This window comes from Antedon bifida, chromosome 8 (assembly GCF_963402885.1).
Source record: "Antedon bifida chromosome 8, ecAntBifi1.1, whole genome shotgun sequence".
In the NCBI taxonomy this organism is placed as follows: domain Eukaryota; kingdom Metazoa; phylum Echinodermata; class Crinoidea; order Comatulida; family Antedonidae; genus Antedon; species Antedon bifida.
This window is the reverse complement of record NC_136233.1, coordinates 23,297,362-23,316,233: the sequence shown is the minus strand read 5'-3', so window position 1 is coordinate 23,316,233 and position 18,872 is coordinate 23,297,362. Positions and strand designations below refer to the sequence as shown.

Genomic DNA, 18,872 nt, shown 5'->3' with positions numbered 1-18,872 from the left:
TTACTGGTAACTGTGGATGGGATTTCAAAAATAAGTCTAAATAGAATTAAAAACTCATCTTGAAGGAAATGTTATTAAAGCAGATAGTAAGGAGGTGCACTGAATGGAGTGCACTGACTAAAAAACACTTGATGAACATTTCAAGTTGTATACAATTGTGATTTCACAAGGAAAAATCTCAACAAACTCAAGTACAATTTTATTTATTACAAAAACACTCAAATAGCTTGATTTCTCTAACAGCATAGACTAATGTCCATAATAGCAGTAAACATAACTAGTATAATAATCATATTCATTTTTTCCAATTAGTATGGCCCTAACCAATTTTCTAATCAGTTTTTTTCGATTTTCCATGTTTATTAGAGAATTAAATAGATAGAATTGTTTGACAATGCATTTACAGTACTGCAGAAACTATGTTTGCTGCAGTAAAATATCTCTTTTCTTATTGTAGCCTCATTCTGTATTTCTATGTTGGCAATATAACCTTTGTTTTTTCATCCAGATTGCAATATTTGTACAGACATTTATATCTATGTACACATCAATTGAGTATACAGCACAAAGGTATCAACGTCACTTTACTGCAGTATTTTACTTGCTGCAGTAAATTTACTAAATCATGTACCGATGTAAAGTAACTCCTGTACTTTATTATTACTTTGGCACAACATAAAGAGCTGCATGTTTTTTGGCACATTGTGGAAATTAAAGTAAAATATTACTACTGTACAAGACATAGCAAGCTAGCTATATTTCACAATGTAAAGCATGATATTGCACAGCCTCAGTGAAGTTGATCTGGGCCTCAGTGAAGTTGATCTGGGCCTAGCATATAGTTGAACATGTCTGTATTGATTTATAAAAATGTGCTATTAAAATGTTTGATTTCAAAAATAAATTGTACAACCTGTAAATGTTTTTTCCATTAACTTTCTAATTGTAGATAATACATTTTAGTTTTGTTTATTTATAATTTAAACTGAAACCTAACAATTTTCCCTACAATTTATATTGATTATATATATTAATTAACAATTACTAATTAACTAATTAAAGGTTAGGAATATATCAAAATAAATATTTTTTTCTTGTTTTGTTTTAGTCTAACATGACAACTTTTACATACTTTTTTATTTGACTGGTCAGTAAATAAAATATACTTGCATACTAAAAATGTTTAATGTCATTGATGACAGGTTAAATAAAACAACACATATACAACTATTATACCACCAAATACCTATAACCATTATTTAACGGTATATTAATTTTCAATTACCATATTTAATATTAGTGACAGATTTAGTTTTAAAATATAAAAACAAAGAGGATAATATGTAAATAATATAAACTTTTTAAAGCTGAATAACAACATTGCTATAGTACGAAAAACAAACCGATAAAAACTTGTGTACCGTACTTAGTTTTTAAAATCGGAAATCTGGTTACAAATGCAAAAAGTAGGTCATGTGGCAATCAATTGCCACACCAATCAATGAGAAAAACACACAAATTGGCTCTTAATTACAAAACAAACATTTTCTGAAACAGAGAGAGCAACAATTTCAAACATTTAAAGAATTACCACATTATTTAAAATCCACTAGCATTATGTTCATTATGCCTTTTTATATTCCTCTCTAATTAAAACATCTAGCCCAATTGAGCAGCTGGTATGATTTAAATCGTATCAGCAACTTTACTTCCAATTGTTTGTTAAATTTTCTATTTTTGGATTGGTGGTTATGGAATCAGTTTATTCAAAAAAATAACAAGAATCATATTTACATACATAAACAATTCTAACATTTAACAATTTAAATATTTCATTGATTGCTAAATACGGTACTTTCTAAAATAATGCTACACTACTGTCATGAAGTATATGAACATCTTGGCATCAAAACACCAAACTGGCAATGCATACAACAAGAAATTTAAATTTAGACATGTCAAATTTCATAATACATGATATTGATGAAATCTGGTGCAGCATGGCAATCTAAGGCAGATAGAAAAAAGGAAAAAGCCTATTCTTGTTTAAGGAGACATTTTTTAATTTTGTTTAATCAGAGAAATTTTTACTCTTTATAAATCCAAATTACTGAAAAAATGACAACGCTGTGTGTATTAGTGGCTGGATCTCAATGGAGATACATAGAATAAGCTATATCAAAATGATAAAAGTAAAATGGCCAGGAAGAATATACTGTAACAAGCTTTCAGATAACGCGATCATTAAACTGTTGACTCACTTTCAATTTTTGATTAGACTTTATTGTCTTTTTAAAAGTTTTTAAAATCAATAATGTTTACGAAAATGGAAAAAGAATAAATTCAAACTTGTATCAAGCTAACAGACTTATCAGAAGACTAGCTAATATTTCAGAGGTCTGTACAAAAATCTGTAAATAATCTGTGTATATGTTTCTTACAAGTGTTGAGCATTAACGTTTACTGCTGGGCTGAACGCTTGAATATTCTGTCTCTGGTTCTGTGCGAATAATTTTATTCCCTGTACCAGAATGACTATGATCCACTTCAACGTAAGTCAGTTCTACGTTCTACATCAAAAAATAGTTCAAATATTATTAAAAATGTATTAATTAATGTTGAAAGTGCAAATTAAAAGGGTTTAAAGAGTTGTTTCTTTTAGGGACAGCATATTTAGTGTTTGACTAGGTATAAATATGGTGGGGCAACAGTATAGACGCAAGTAATTTGTGACAGTTGAAATGACTTGTGTTGTGTCTATGTCTACGTGTTACTTCCTAGAGGGATCCAAGCAAGTCTATGTCTATGTGTGACTTCCTAGAGGGAACCAAGCGAGTCTATCGCCCGTATTCTTAAACCAGACTTTAGTCGTAGTTCGAGCTAAAACTTTTAAAATGACGTCAAGTAAAATATGTCAAGTCGAACTACGACTAAAGTTCGGTTTAAGAATACGGGCGTATGTCTACATGTGACTTCCTAGAGGGAGGGAACCAAGCAAGTCTATGTACAGTATGTATTTTACTTCCTAGAGGGAACCAAGCACGTCAATTTCAACTTGAGGTTTCATGGTCTACTCCTCAGAATGCATGATCATGCAAAATAAAATTGTAAAAATACATGTATGATTCAATAAGTAATAAATGGACCAAACAGTTACCGATTGCATGATGAATGAACTATAAGAGGGATGAGATAAAAACCATCAATTGAATGAAGTATACAGAATAGTATGAAATAAACCTAAAAGGATTGTGAGAAGCAGGGTTTGTGCTTCGTTTTAATATTCTTAGAAACTCTCATTCTTTTTTGTCATTCACTTCCTTCGTCAAATCACTTATTATTTCCATCAAGTGAGTACACACTCTCTTTCATCAATCAATTCATTTCATTCTATTAAACAAAAGAAATGTAATTTTTGTCAATAAAGCCAAACATAATGTTTTAATGTCCTTCATAAAGTTTCAAAGAAAATAAAATGCTTAAAAAAATATCAGACATTTGGTTTTCAAACACAAAGTTATTCAAATTAAATGTTTGTGATATATTAACTTATCAAAGCTTGGATTGAATGGTTCTAAACTAAACATGACGACATGTTGCTAATCTTAGATAAGATTAAAAACAAACAGAAAGAAAACAATTTAATTGCTCTGTGCAATAAGGAAGTACAATAAATATATTGTGTTTGTTTACTTCCAATATGAATAAAATGCTAATATGATTTGAATTCATTGTTGGCTATTATCTTGACTGAGTGATAAAATACATAATTATAAATCCAATAATACTAATATTTTTTTAATCAAGTAGAGGACAGTAAATGGTCTAATGGTAGGGTGTCTGAATATCATGCAGAAGATCCGAGTTCGAATTTTGGTTGGGGAGACATTTTTAGATTCTTTTCCTCTTACTATACCATGATATCTAAGTAATAAATATTAAATTAAAAGCTTATATTCTTTTATAACAAAAACCACAAATTTAGTGTTTTCTATGTTGCATTTAGCAAAACATAAGTTTAAACATTTGGCGTCTTTACTTACGGCATCAGGTTTCTTTGTGTTATTTGTTTCTGCACGTTTTGGTTTTGCTGGCGCATTATCGGTTTTTTTCGGTTCCTTTGGTTTAGCTGGCTTTTGTACTTGGGCATATGTGGCACCATCATCATTAGTTAAACCTATTACTTCAGAGGGGCCTTCATTGATTTCAGTGGAAGTCCTTTAAATTAGGCATTTGAAATGTTCATTTTTATTTGGCGATGTTATTTTTTAAAAGATATGCTATAAAACTTTTTTTTTGCAAAATTATTATACAAAATTAAAACAAATTAAAATTTAGTGTTATTATAAAGATATATAGTGCTATTTTAAAACTATTTGCAACATCTATGCTTTAGTGAAAATATATATTTTAATTATTGAGAAGATTTCATAGCATTGGAATTTTCTTTACCAAGGCTTATTTCTTTTTTAGTTAGTTTGAGTGAATAAGGTTGTCTTGGCTTAGTGAACAAATTAGGTACCAACAGCCAGCAATTATAACTATATATAAGTGAATGTTAATGTGTACAGTACATGCATGTAATGTATGGCCTCTATGTATGAGGAAATAAATAGCCTAGGTCATGTGCCTAAGAAAGAAGATGTATTGTTATTAATTACTGCACATAATAAAGATGATATTGCTTTATGCTTGCTAATGTTTACTTTTCTACTATATGCTAATTTAAGCATGATGGGATTAACAATGATGGTGGTGATGTCAGTGATAATGATGCAAAGGCTGATGAACTAATTATGATAAATATAAAATGGTATGGCAAGTCATCATCAGCAGCATGGAATAAGTGACAGTCAAGAGAGGGAGAAAATTGATGACGATGACGATGATGATGATAATGATGACGATGATAATGATGATGATGAAATGATGATGATGATGATGAAATGATGACGACGATGATGATGATGATGATAATGATGATGAAATGATGACGATGATGATGATGATGATGATGAAATGATGACGATGATGATGATGATGATGATAATGATGATGAAATGATGACGATGATGATGATGATGATGTTGATGAAATGATGACGGTGATGATGATGATGAAATGATGATGATGATGTGATGATGATAATCATGATGATGATGACGGTGATGATGATGATGATGATGATGATGAAATGATGACGATGATGATGATGAAATGATGACGGTGATGATGATGATGAAATGATGACGGTGATGATGATGAAATGATGATGGTGATGATGATGAAATGATGATGATAATGATGACGGTGATGATGATGAAATGATGACGGTGATGATGATGATGATGATGATGATATGATGATGGTGATGATGATAATGATAATGATGATGTCGACGATAACATCAGTGTCTGCTATCACAGTACATTCTCTCTATTACTACAGTACCATTACTGTACCCACCATTTACCATCAACAACACTAACACTACTGTACACCAACACCTACTACAGCATCCCAACATTCTACCCTACCACCACCAACACCACCACCACCACATACAACTATTTTACTATCAACACTTCAATACCACCATCAGCACTTACTATATCATAACCAACTAAATACCACTATCAAAGTTCTAGCATTGTCAGTAAGAATGAGAGCATGAGTGCATACAAGCAAATCCACAAGCAATTGTTTTTATATATAATTGCAGAATTAATAAATTATATTAATAAGTACAGTACTGTATATATAAACAAATTTAAGTAAATTTCACAGGCCTGTAACCAGGAGGTTTACTGAGAAATTGCTTAAAATTCTAATCTTTACAATACAAAAGAAAAAGTTGAATAGACTCATAAAAGAGAAAACGAAAATTGAACATGGTGTTGTCAAACATTGAAAATCGAAAATTGTCCATTATTGTTGGGTTTTCTGACAAAGACCTTAATACAGCAAGCATCCTACAGTCCCTTAGGCCCCCATTTTCTGAAAAAAACAGTACATCCCTTTATACCCTAAGGAGCTTGTTTGAAACCAAACAAACCTGGTTACAGGCCTGATTTAAATGAAGCAATAAGGTACTAATCTAGATTAAAATGTGCACATAAATTTTTTCATAGAATATTTATACTAATATTATTTCATTAATAACATTAAAGAACAAGTTTCAAATAAAATAATTTTAAAACAAAGCTTCATAACCCACTGTATAAAAAGAAACCATATAGATTTAAGTTTAGCATTTGCACAATATTTTTTAAAATTGTAATCATTTATAAAATTATATCTTTAAAAAGTCACTGATTTCAGATTTCAATGCTGTAGGATTTCAAATAAAAATATTTTGACAATAAAAATGGTTCTTACACACCTTTCGCTGTTTATAAATCTTTAAAAACTAATAAAAAAATGATTTAAAAATATTTTTAAAATAAATATGTTTAAACATCTATCACATAAATAATTTAATAAAAAAATAGAAATAGATTGTATAATACTTACTTCTCAAAACAAAGTTTCCCGTCTGTAGAGAAAACAGTGACATAATATATTAGATGATAATTACTTCCTTGTTTTAACAATGAACAAACCATAATTGATTGTTTATTATAAAAGCTTTAAAACCCTTTAAAGCATTCATTAAATTATTAATTATTTTTGTTAATTTGTATTAAATAATATTAATATTGTAAATACTTTTATTATGTTTGTAACTTTTATTGTACTGTAATAAATTTAAAAAAAAGATATATTGTCCCCCTGAAAAAGTATTATTTTTAAATGTTTTTGTTGAATATGCCATTTTATGTCACATAATAGTTATTTACTTTGACCTAAAATTGGATCGAAAAATCAATCAAAATTAATTAAAATAAACTGTAATTTAACACAAAAAATCTATGGTTTTTTGGATTGAATTTAACCGCTTATTTTGTCTTTTTATAAGTAAAAGCATTCTTTTCTTAAAGTTTTTTTTATCTATGAAAGTGATTAACTTTATTAAAACTGTGAAATGGCCTATTTTTATTAATGTTAATTTTTTATGTTTTTGGACAGGACAATACATCTTTCAAGAAATCCTGTAATTGGCCAATGGCTGTTGGATGTATACTCATTAAAATGGCATATTAATAAAAAATGTTTTTAATCATTTTTTCAGGGGGACAATATATGTTTAAATATCCACCATACTTACTGGAATAGCTATACCAGGTAATATAACATGCAAGACCCAACGCCACCAATGAGACACAAATTGCAATCGCAGCTGCAGAAAAAAAAAAGATTAATCACACAATTATAATGCTGACTTAAAAAGTAAACATATGTATTGTTGTGGCCCAAACCAAGATCAATGAAATGTCCAATATGTTTTCCCACTTATACCACTACAAAATCCTACAACATTGACAGAGCTAGTCAAACTTTATGTTCACAATTGTTGGTCCTGTGACCATATTCACCAATCACATTTATTGCTTCTCAATTTTTTGCCCAACTCACCGATTGCACCACTTCCGAGCCTGTTAGAAGAACTTTTAGAACCATCATCTGTAATATAAAGTAAGTGACAAGATAGTGGTGATAGTTTTCCACAAATAAACATTATAAACCATATTCAACAGCACATATACATTTTCTCAAGATGAATGGAGAAAATAAATTTTTATGAGCACCATTTTTTGCTGGCAAAAATATGTATATGCATACACGGTATATTTTTTACAGCAGCAAAAGGCCCAGGTAGTTAAAGCTTGTTTGCTATAATTGCTTAAAAATTGTTCAGCAAGGCACTGTAAACTTTCACTGTTACTAAACATTACATGCACAAATTAAAATAAAATATAAAGCGATGTAATCAATTGTATAACATTAACATTACGTGATTTAGTTATTTTTACATAAAAATAAATCTATAAAGTTGATGTTAATAGCAGAATTGTATTAAAATTATGCATGAACGTATGGTATATAAACATCAAAGGGATAATAAAATTGGTGATACTGTAATAGCTTTGTTGGGTTATCAATGGTCTATTGTTTAAAGAATTGCATGGTGAATAGACATTTCGGCAGAAGACGAATTTTGTAGCATAACATTAACAACCGGAAGGAACATCAAGATATTTCCAACCATAATTTAATTCCTCTTGGTTTGCATGGCAAATAAATATTTCTAAAATGTTTAGTAATATAACTAATGAAATATGGTTATATTAGATTAACAATATTATTTCACAAATTCTTGGGTATGAGCTGATTGAAAGACAATTACTGCCCAGCTTTTCAATTATTCATTCAATATGAACTTTTCAAGATGATCCCCAGATTGCCACGATTAAAATATGGAATTCCCCTTTCTGAAAATTACACAGGAAATGCAGTAATGATGTCTTACTAATAATTATTCATTGTAATTAATGATATTGATATAAAATAAAAAGAATACTCCATTTTATATAATTCTAACAATTTGTATCTAACTGTATCCTATTTTGGTATGTACTATCTACAATTTTCGGAGAGTTTGGTGTTATAAGAAGATAGTTGACTGTATATTTACAGTTAGTAGAACCGGAGGGAAAAACGTGTTTATTTTTTAAAGCCAACACTAAGTGGACACTTTGTTTGGTTCTAAAGCTGTATAAACAGTGAAAAGGAGCTCCTATTTAGATTTTAACACAATATCAAAATATTTCAAATCTGTTAACCCCAGACTGTGTAATATCACTTAAAAAAATATTCATTGATAGATAGATAGATTATATAACCTTTATCATTGCAATAAAAGTGAGTTGCCCCCACAAAAGAGAAAAAAAAGAAAAGGAGCCCTAATTGTTACACCATAGAAATCATATTGAAATTTACTACAACCAGTATTAAAAAAAGCAAGTAAAAAATGTTATGAATGAAATGAAATCTTAGACATTCAAACCACTGTTAATGAATTTCTGTTATAAAAATAGCCATACTATATTTTGTCACCAAGTAGCGAGAATATCAAAACATTATGCCTACTAGTTGAAGAAAAATTTGAAAATGAATGGCAAATTGATTCGAGAACATCTTGGGACAAAAATGTGATCACTATAATTTTAGAATTTCCTTTCATGTACATTGAACATGTTTATCAAATTAACATGAATAAAACAGTTGCTTTGCAAAATAGCTCTTTTAACAAGTTTTTAAAAGTTGAAGAACATTAAAAATGAAATTACATGGATGTACATGTACACCAACAAATTGGTTGGTCCAAGTTATTAATGATAAATGCCTTGATTCTATACTACAGTAAGTCAAGTATGTCAAAAAGACCTCTTAAAAATGTTGTGGATTGGCTCTATCAATTAAAGAATAAACATACCTAAAATAGTAGACAGTGTCATTGCAGTTACACTCTCAGTTAATGTTATATCCTCTGTGATTATAAATATTAAATATTAATCCATTTCCACCTGATAATGCACTATTCAGTTAAAAAATCCACTCTGAATATTATTTCATTATATATTATATTTGATATAGTAAATTAAATATCTGGAATTATGGTTTGCTTTAATAAAGTGTATGCTAGGTTTGAAACATCATGTACAAAAAATATAAGATGCAATATTAGAAGTCTAAAGTTGTGACATTGTAAAGACAAGTAATATAAACTTGTACACTATTTGTCAAAACTTCATTACTTTATTGCTATGGTAGAAATTATACTGTACTACCCAAACTAACTACTGTACTAACTGTTGCTTAATGAAGGTTTGGAATATTTTTTAAGCATATTAATTATTTGAAGGCTAAAGGCCCATTTACACTAGGACGACGATAAATAGATAAATTTGCATTTTCCATACAAAAACAAAGGAAATCTAAACAATTTTCATCCTAGAACTATAGGAGAACCATATATGTTGCCTTTGCTGAAAATTACATTTTCACATGTCCAATCAAATGACGTCATGATCATTAAGAGCAATAATATCGTGGCAATACAACAATGTTATTGTTATTGTTTTTATTGATCATGACATCATTTTATCGGATTTTTAAAAAATTGTTATCAATGACAGTATAAATAATTTTCCTATAGTTTTAAAACGAAAACTTTTCCAATTTATTTTGTTTTATGTAAGAAAAATGTATGTTTATCTATTTATTGTTATCGTCTCAGTGTAAACTAGAAGCTAGACTATTGAAGAAGTTTTCAGCTACAGTACTATAATTCACAATATTACATTTTCTTTTCCAGGGTTCTGAGTATTATAACTACATTTTTACATAAAGTTGACAACGATTCTACATCATCTTGTGTAGGTTAAATTAGGAGAGTGATGCAAAATGTAATAATAACCAACATTCTAATATTCACCTTGCAATTTTTACACAGAAACTAAATACCTGGAATACAACTAATGTAAAATTGACAAAAACATTAATTTGAAGAACAGGACTATTTTGAAATCAAAATGTTTTATTGATGGTTAAATATAGGAGAACTTTAGTTTAAAATTGGATGTTAGTGCATTATTATACATTAATTAGTACTGTATTCAATAATTCTGAAGTCTATTATAACTAGACAAGGTTCCCATAAACAATGTAAACTACAACAATACGCAGAGTGTCATGAAGCATGTATATAAAGTAAATAAAGCATTATGGTACTAAAATGCAGGAGCAGGTCCAGGGGGTAGGAGCCACCGTAAGCACAACTGTGTTATCAACAGTTTTTAAAACATGCAACAAAAATATTCAAAAACTTGTTAAATGTTTTTGTCATTTTCTAACCCTAACCCCATTTTGCCCTTTTTTTTAAGGGAATCCCCTGAATCTGCCCTGAATTGATTTATGTGTGCTATTACTGTACTAATTTGATGTGCCATTTATTAACATGAAAGCCATTACATTACTACTTACTTGTTGTTTTTGTTGGTTCAGTAGTAGTGTCAAGGACTGAAAACCAAATTCAATATTTCTTAAACTGAAATCTGTCCCCATAACTTTATTATGGACAACATGTCGACCAAGAATCAAATCAACACCTCAAAGGCGTCAAACACTGATTTAATATTATTCAGCAATTTTCATTGCAGAAAATCAAGATCAAAAGTATTTTAAGTACTTTTTAATCTGGAAAGTGAATTTCAATGAAATATTATGAAAGCCTTTTTTTAAAATTAGCACTAACATGTTGCCTTTGATACAATGAAGATTCTACTTTATACATATTATTAATGTCAGTTAATATTTTTCTGGCCATTTCATTTTTTACTGTTTTGAATTGATATTATATATTCTTCCAAAAAAATTTGTTGATAAATGTGGCATGGTAGCATTTAATCTTAATTATTATATTAATTATGTAGAATTAGGAATGGTCAGGGAAATTGAAAAATGATATTAGAAAATAAGGAATTCTCATTTCAAAACATATTATTCATTTTTGCCCACAAACTAAAAAGCCATGCTGTACAGTGTCAAATTACAATATGATTTCGATGGTTTCAAAATACTAGTATTTCGTTTTTAAAGCTCCTATACAAATGAATAAAGATTTAAAAACACCAAATAATAATAGCAATGTTCTCCCAGGCCTTTTTTTAAGCGTCAAGATACCATGGCAATAGGGAACTAATGACGCTTAGAACCTTATCTATGAATTTTCACCATCCTGGGGAGAACATTAATTAATGTTAATAATTAAATACATGCTTACAAATTCTTTATTGTACTAACCCAATTTTAGTGTGACGTTATTACTAAGTTTTCCTTCATTTCCACTGTAAGCAGCATTCCCTGCCCTACACTGATAAACTCCCTCGTCTGTTTCAACAACTTTATTAATCGTTAATGTTGCATCAGAAGATGGATACTTTTGCATGTCAGACACATCAAGTATGACATTATCTTTGATCCATGTGATGGTAATCGGTGTTGGAATACCATCAAGTGAAGTACATGTAAATGTTGCTGTGCCATTTATCATGATGGATAATCCTTCTTCTGGCTTCAAAAAAGGTTCTAAAACATCTAGAATAACAAAAAAATAATCTTACTATACAACAGGATTTTTATCATGTTACATTAATGTTTAGAAGTATTTGTAAGAGACACTAAAATGAATTGTCTAACAAGTTATGTTTATAACTGTGATATTAACAAACGAATAAAAGCTGCTAAAAACAGTACTATACCGATTATAGCTTCATTTATGACAATGAATTAGCCTACAGTATACTCACATTGGACTATAAGTTGATCATAGTTGTCAGCAATTTGAACATTTTGTGTTACAATTCTACACAGATAGTTGCCTGCATCATTTACTTTAACAGCACTTATCATAAGATCCTTGTCATTAGATAAGCTATAACGACCATTGGTTGTTTCAACTAAAGATACCAGAGGGTTTGCTCCTACTGTACTACCATCATCCTCTGCTCTGAACCAAGCAAGTTGAGTCAAGGCATCTCCCGTTACAAGTGTATAACTACACGTCATCGTCGCAACCTCACCAACTTTAACTGTATCACCACCCACTGTCACAGTTGTAGCTTGTGCATGTGTACCTAAAACTAAAAAATATATAAAATATTGTTTAATTCTAAGGGAAAGGCCATTCCCAGGATTTCAACACACTAGTTAACGCCGGTCGACCCTATCCAGAATTCAAAAGTTCCAACCAGATTTGGTTTTATGAAAAATGGGGCGTACAATGACATTTCATTTCCTAGACAATGAGTATGCTACCGTAGTTCAGTAATATTCAACTTTTTTGATTGGATAATTCTATGGATATAATTGCCAGAAATACTAACTAACCACAGTGCATTTTAAAATCAGTACAGGTTTAGAATAGCATTGAACATTGAATTACTTACCGAAACTGAAAAGCAAGATATACCACTTTAAAGAATTCATACTTGTGTTTCTGTTTTAGTGTTCACTCGAAATTCCTAAACAAAACATAAATGGAAAATTAAATAATTAGCTTTAAAGCAACCTATAAAAATTCATTTCAACCTGACATGTGGTAGGAAAAAAATCTTTGAGGCTTGGGAAGGCAGGGCATAACTCCCGGCCATTTTAAGACAAGTTGCAATCGCTGAATTATTTGTGCATGATTGTTTTCTGTGTTTGCATTCTGTGCCTGAAACAAATAAGAAATACCTTACAATCAATCTATATTGTTATTAATATTGTACACCTACAGTACAGTGAGCTACTGTAGTATAGTAGTTATTGAAAAGAAAACAGTGCAGTACTGTAAATTAAAATGAGGAAATAAACTTAATCTGCTTAAACTTGGCTTGAGATTAACCAATTGGGACATGCCCTCCAAACATCTTCTCAGGCCAAAACGACCTTGATTCATACTCCCCAAGCTGTTGTGGCCTAGTAGTAGTATTGGTAATTCTAGGCATGATAAACAGCTAAAAAAGTGTAGTTTAATAAAATAATGCAATTTGTAAAAAAGGACAAGGTATGTGGCTTCAAAGGTTGAGCCAAAAACCGTAACCAACGCGCCAGAATGCGCAAGATTGGTTGCCACCCACTTACAGTGCATAAATATGATTAAAACCTAGTAATAAAGCTCTTTTTTCTGCTTCAAAAAAATACTGTCACTGTGTGAACAAATTAACAGCCAAAAAGATTTGGTATGAAACTTCATAGCCTAGCCTAGTGTAGGGCTAGGCCCCTAGTTAGTTTTTAGGCTTATAAATAAATATAATGTATAATATCCATGGAGGAAATTTTATGCTATGGCCTAGGCCTATTTAATAGTATTATTTATAGCATACATTTAAGTACTAGGCCTAGCCAGGGGCTATATATACTAATTAATACTTAGGCTAGGCCTAGCCTTACTCTAGATAGAATACTATACTAGGCTAGCTTGGCCTACTTTTTAGTAATAATTAATAAGCTTCACAGGCTGCCTCTAGGCCTACGTAGTTAGGCCTGATTGACAGACGATCAGGGCCAACTTAAGTACGATCAGGGCCAGACGACAGGGTACCAATCCGTGTGGACATTCAGGCTCAACTTTGTGGACGTTTGGGCTCAACTGTGTGGACGTTCGGGCTCAATTTTGTGGACGTTCAGGCTCAATTGTGTGGACGTTCGGGCCTACTTATATAGAAAGTAATAATTAATAAGCTTTGCATTCGTAGGCCTTCTCAGTTTGTATGTGTGTGATCGTTTTGTTTGTAGTCGTTTATGTATTATACAGTAGTGATTAAAAGAGGGCCCAAGTGGAAAGTCTCAGTGATATCACTGATCTGGGTTAAAGAAGACTAATAAAAACATATATAATATATATAATTAGACGATCAGGACCATTATAAAAATAAAGGGAAGACGATCGAGTCCATGAAAAAAATAATTGTATTTACAGTTCTTCAGAAGAATTGTATTTAGAGTTATTTCAGTGCTTATTTGACTGCCTGTTCTTGGTATTTCAATCTAAATAAATTTCTTAAACGTAAATTGCAAGTTATTAGGGAGGTTTCGCAACCTTACGAAAACGATAACGAAAACGGATACGTCACACATTTGTGAAACTTTTGAGCTGATCCCCATTTCATATTCGTAAAGCGTATTCAATTCAATTCAATTCAATTTCATTTTATTTCGGAAATATCATCCATATAAATAAACTTATAAACCATAAAACTAAACTTAAGTATATAGAATGCTTCTCCATCTACAATACATTTTGGAGTTATGGAGCATATGTTTGCAAACACAAGCAACAAGGATGTTACCACTACTATTCAACATACGTTGCATGAAACTATAGGTAGATTTTCGCATGTACTCGTTAAAGGAAGGAACACCATGTTCAATAAACATTGCACTGGCACTACTACTTCTAGAGACATTAAGTATACGGCGCAGAGCATTATTGTAGCATACATTAAGAGATATAATATTCTTCATACGATAGTTACACCAAAGGGCTGCACAATACATATTAATACAGTAAGATCTAAAGAGACAACATTTAACATTGGTAGAGCATTTCATAAATTTACGATTGAGTGAGTTGCTTCTAATACACAAAGACCTGTACTGACTTTGAATGTCGGCCTCATCACTGCAATCACACATAAGAATATGACCAAGATAGGTACCTTTCTCAACATAAGCAAGTTTTTTACCAAAAAGTTTAGTAATAGAATTACCTTCAAGTTTGCAAGTACGAGGACAGAAACGCATACAAAAAGATTTCTTATCATTAAATAAAACATCATTCTCTTGCGAAAACTCTTCACAAACATGTATCAATAGCTGGAGACCAGCAACAGAAGGAGCAAGTAGAACAAGATCATCCGCATAACTAAGATGATTCAAGATAATGTTTCTACATTGGCAACCCTGACACAAACCACTTAGTCTACAATTTAGAGTACTAATATATATGTTATAAAGGAGAGGGGACATAACCCCACCCTGTCTAACTCCATTGGATACTGTAAATGGATTTGAAACAGAGTTTCCCCAACGTATCACAAAACTCTGTTTCTCATACCAACATTTGAGCAATTTAACAATACAAAGATTAATACCATTGTTAATGAGCTTATTATAAAGAGTCCAGTGATTGACTCGATCAAAAGCCTTACTGGCATCCAGAAAGCAGGCAAAAACTGGACTACCATTTCTATTTTAGTAGTCAATTACATGTTTTAAAACAAAGATACACGTATCAGTCGAGTGTTTCGCTTTAAATGCAAATTGGTAGTCATTGGATTCCAATGAGTTACCACAATGACTGATCAAAATAGATTCAAACACCTTAGATAATACAGACGCTAAAGCAATAGGTCTATAATTATTCTTATTAGTAATATCACCTGATTTACTCTTAACAATCGGCACTAGAATAACTTTAACAAGATCTTTAGTTACATGACCATGACACAGCATAGCATTAAAGCATAAACTCAATAGGATATTAAGTCGTTTACTACCATATTTAAGATGTTCACCACCCAAACCATCAAGTCCGGGTGATTTTCCTACAGAAAGTTTATCAATGCAATTAGATACAAGATCAGGAGTGACATTAATACCAATCTCAGGCGGACAGTATTCTAGAGTCTCCTCTACAAATGCTTTATGAGTCGTGTTATCCACACAGTTAAACAAAATCTCATAATGTTTGGCCCAATGATTACATATGTTGTATTCACCACTAACATTATCAATAACTTCAGAGGTATTAGCTCTAGTATCATTCATATGCTTAACACCTTCCCAAAAACCTTGGTAGTCCCTATTACTGTAAGACTGAGCTAATTTATCAGCTCTCAGTTGTTGATCATTCTGTTTACACGTGCGTAATGCCAACTTAAAACGAGAACGAGATATTTTCATAGAATGAAACAAGGGCCCATTCCTGGGTTTGCCGTTAGTTCTCCATAATAAGAAGGCTTCACGAGCAACAGAATGCAGATCAGAAACATAATCATTCCAGCCCGGCACAATATTATATGACTTAGACCTAGTGGGCTTCAAACATTCACTAGATGCACGATGCATGATTATAATATAATTAGAGATTTATTGAAAGTAATTTACTGAAGTAATTTACTAAAATGCCAGGTAAATTTGATAAATAGCAGTTTTTAAAGTCCTCACTCGCTTTGATGTTACGCTAGGCCTAGGCAGCCAAGCAACACGTACCTGCGCTTCGCTCAAATTTACCGCAGTCACGTTTTGGACGGCGCCCTCAATATTTCGTTGCCATGCGAAACAGATTTTTACTGGCTTACGAAAAACGAATACGTGTGCGTGACGTATCCGTTTTCGTTATCGTATTCGTAAAATTGCGAAACCTCTCTAATCAGAATAAGATGGCACGCTTTATTCTGGGTGCTAATAATATGTTTCATATTGGACGAGAAGAGCTTTCTAGCCTCGGTTACCTTAATGTTGAGACTAGAGTTAAATATTTTCATAACCAACACGCCTCTTACAGTACATGTATTCACAATTTTCTAGAGTCTGTAATTTTCATGGTCACCTCACCCGGAACACTATACAACTTTATTGTTCACAAAGATAGGGGTATCGAATCTAAAGCTTTCTACAATATAGGAATCAAGGACTGGAATGCTCTTCCCAATGATCTGAAATCCATCAAAAATCAATCTATTTTTAAAATTAAACTAAGAAAGTATCTCTTCATTGATATTCCTATATGATTTTATATATTCCGGTTTTATGATATTGTTGCTCTTCACTTTTTATTTTTTTTGTTGTACCTTTTTTATATTACCTTTTTAACATTTTATATGTGATTTTTGATTATGTCTTTCACATTTTCATATGTTTTTCTTATGATCCTTGTTCACTTCCACAAACTACGATTTCTCTTGCAATGGGCCCCATTGGAAATAAATCTGTTGCCATGGAAAAAACGATTGTACGTCATTCATTTGACACACTATAATGCGTATTTTATTTTAAGGGAATCCCCGTTCAGCAAAAACATGTAGCTGTTGTTAGAGGAAACATCCGCTAAAAATGTTTAATCGCCTTAAACAAACTGTATATGATCATTTCACTGAATCATTTAATAAAAAAATTAATGGAAAAATCATACATCATTATTATTGCATCTATTTCACACACTATTATTATTACTGTAATACTGTATGTGTTTTTTTAAAATATAAAATGGAAATCCCTGGTCAAAAACAGGTATCTGTTGAGGAAAATGTTTAATCACATACACACACACTGTCGTGGACAGACGAATTGGCGCCGTAGTTGGCTGCCGATGTCACAATGGGACCTTTAGTGGAGCAGTAGCCTTCAACTATGAAGTTTGCTCCTTAAATTGAAGAAGAAGAAGAAGAGAGATCTCTTTAAACAAACTGTATAGGCCTATCATGATTTCACTGAATTATTTAATAAATGGAAACATTGTCTATTTGACACTATAAATAGGAATCCCGTGGTCAGCAAAAACCTGTAACACGAAATTTAGCCTATGAGTAAACAATCTGATTTTATTGGTATAGGGCCTATATAAGATTATCTTATATAGGCCCTATACCAATAAAATGTACATAACGGGCATGTTTATTGAATCTAAATAGAAATAATAATTACTTGATCGAATATATGTATTCAGGGAAGATAATTAAATTAGGTTAGATGGATAAAAATTGATAAGTCTAGGCTAGAGTCCTAGGCTAATTGCTACAGTACCTCCCTGGTCAGTGACAGTGGGTCCCATGTACGATCAATAATTTAATAATTTAATCTAAAATCACAATATTTTACTTTATCCACTCAGTATGTATGTCGAGAACACAATTATATTGATAAACTAGGCCTATAATGGAACGGATTTACAAACGATACACTTGGCTATCGGGCCCAATGTTAAGACTAGGGACTAGGGCCAGGCTAGGCCTAGCCCTAGGCAGGTCTATCATATCAGGCCCAACTTTGCTTTGTGTGGACGTTCAGGCCCAACGGTAGACGATCGGGCCAAACGTATAAGACGCTCGGACACATTAAAAAATGGGTCCGATCGTCTTTATGATGGCCCCGTAGGCCTAGTAGACCCTAGTACTAGGGCCTAGCCTCTACTCTAGGCTAGCCTAGCTAGCCTAGGCTAGGCTAGGCCTTGCTTGTTTGTAGTGTTAATATTGTTAGTTAGGGCATCTTTAATTGTAAACAAATGAATGAAAATACTTTACCTAACATGTAATTTAATTCTTTATGTGGTCCTAGCATAGGGCCTAACTACGGTTAGCACTACAGAAGGTGAATGGTTATTACGTTTAACAACAATTAGTGTAGTAGGCCTAACTAGGCCTTGATCGCGATAGTAGTAGTCT

At 31.5% G+C, this 18,872-nt stretch overlaps 1 protein-coding gene across 4 annotated transcripts; it reads right to left on the bottom strand.

The window, feature by feature from the left end:
* Positions 1-187: 187 nt before the first annotated feature.
* LOC144850274 (junctional adhesion molecule A-like) lies at positions 188-18,868 on the bottom strand. 4 transcript variants are annotated; one of them, XM_078707516.1, is made up of 10 exons: positions 18,732-18,868; positions 12,891-12,965; positions 12,252-12,584; positions 11,746-12,039; positions 10,927-10,962; positions 7,516-7,563; positions 7,208-7,279; positions 6,514-6,535; positions 4,044-4,218; positions 188-2,570 (listed from the first exon to the last, which is right to left on the bottom strand). In XM_078707516.1, the coding sequence occupies exons 2-10, from the start codon at positions 12,928-12,930 to the stop codon at positions 2,454-2,456; spliced, it is 1,137 nt and encodes a 378-aa protein (XP_078563642.1). In that variant the 5' UTR covers positions 12,931-12,965; positions 18,732-18,868; the 3' UTR covers positions 188-2,453. The 4 variants fall into 4 exon arrangements, with proteins under 4 accessions (XP_078563642.1, XP_078563644.1, XP_078563643.1 ...); XM_078707518.1 differs by lacking the exon at positions 4,044-4,218; XM_078707517.1 differs by lacking the exon at positions 10,927-10,962.
* Between the last annotated feature and the right edge of the window lie 4 nt (positions 18,869-18,872).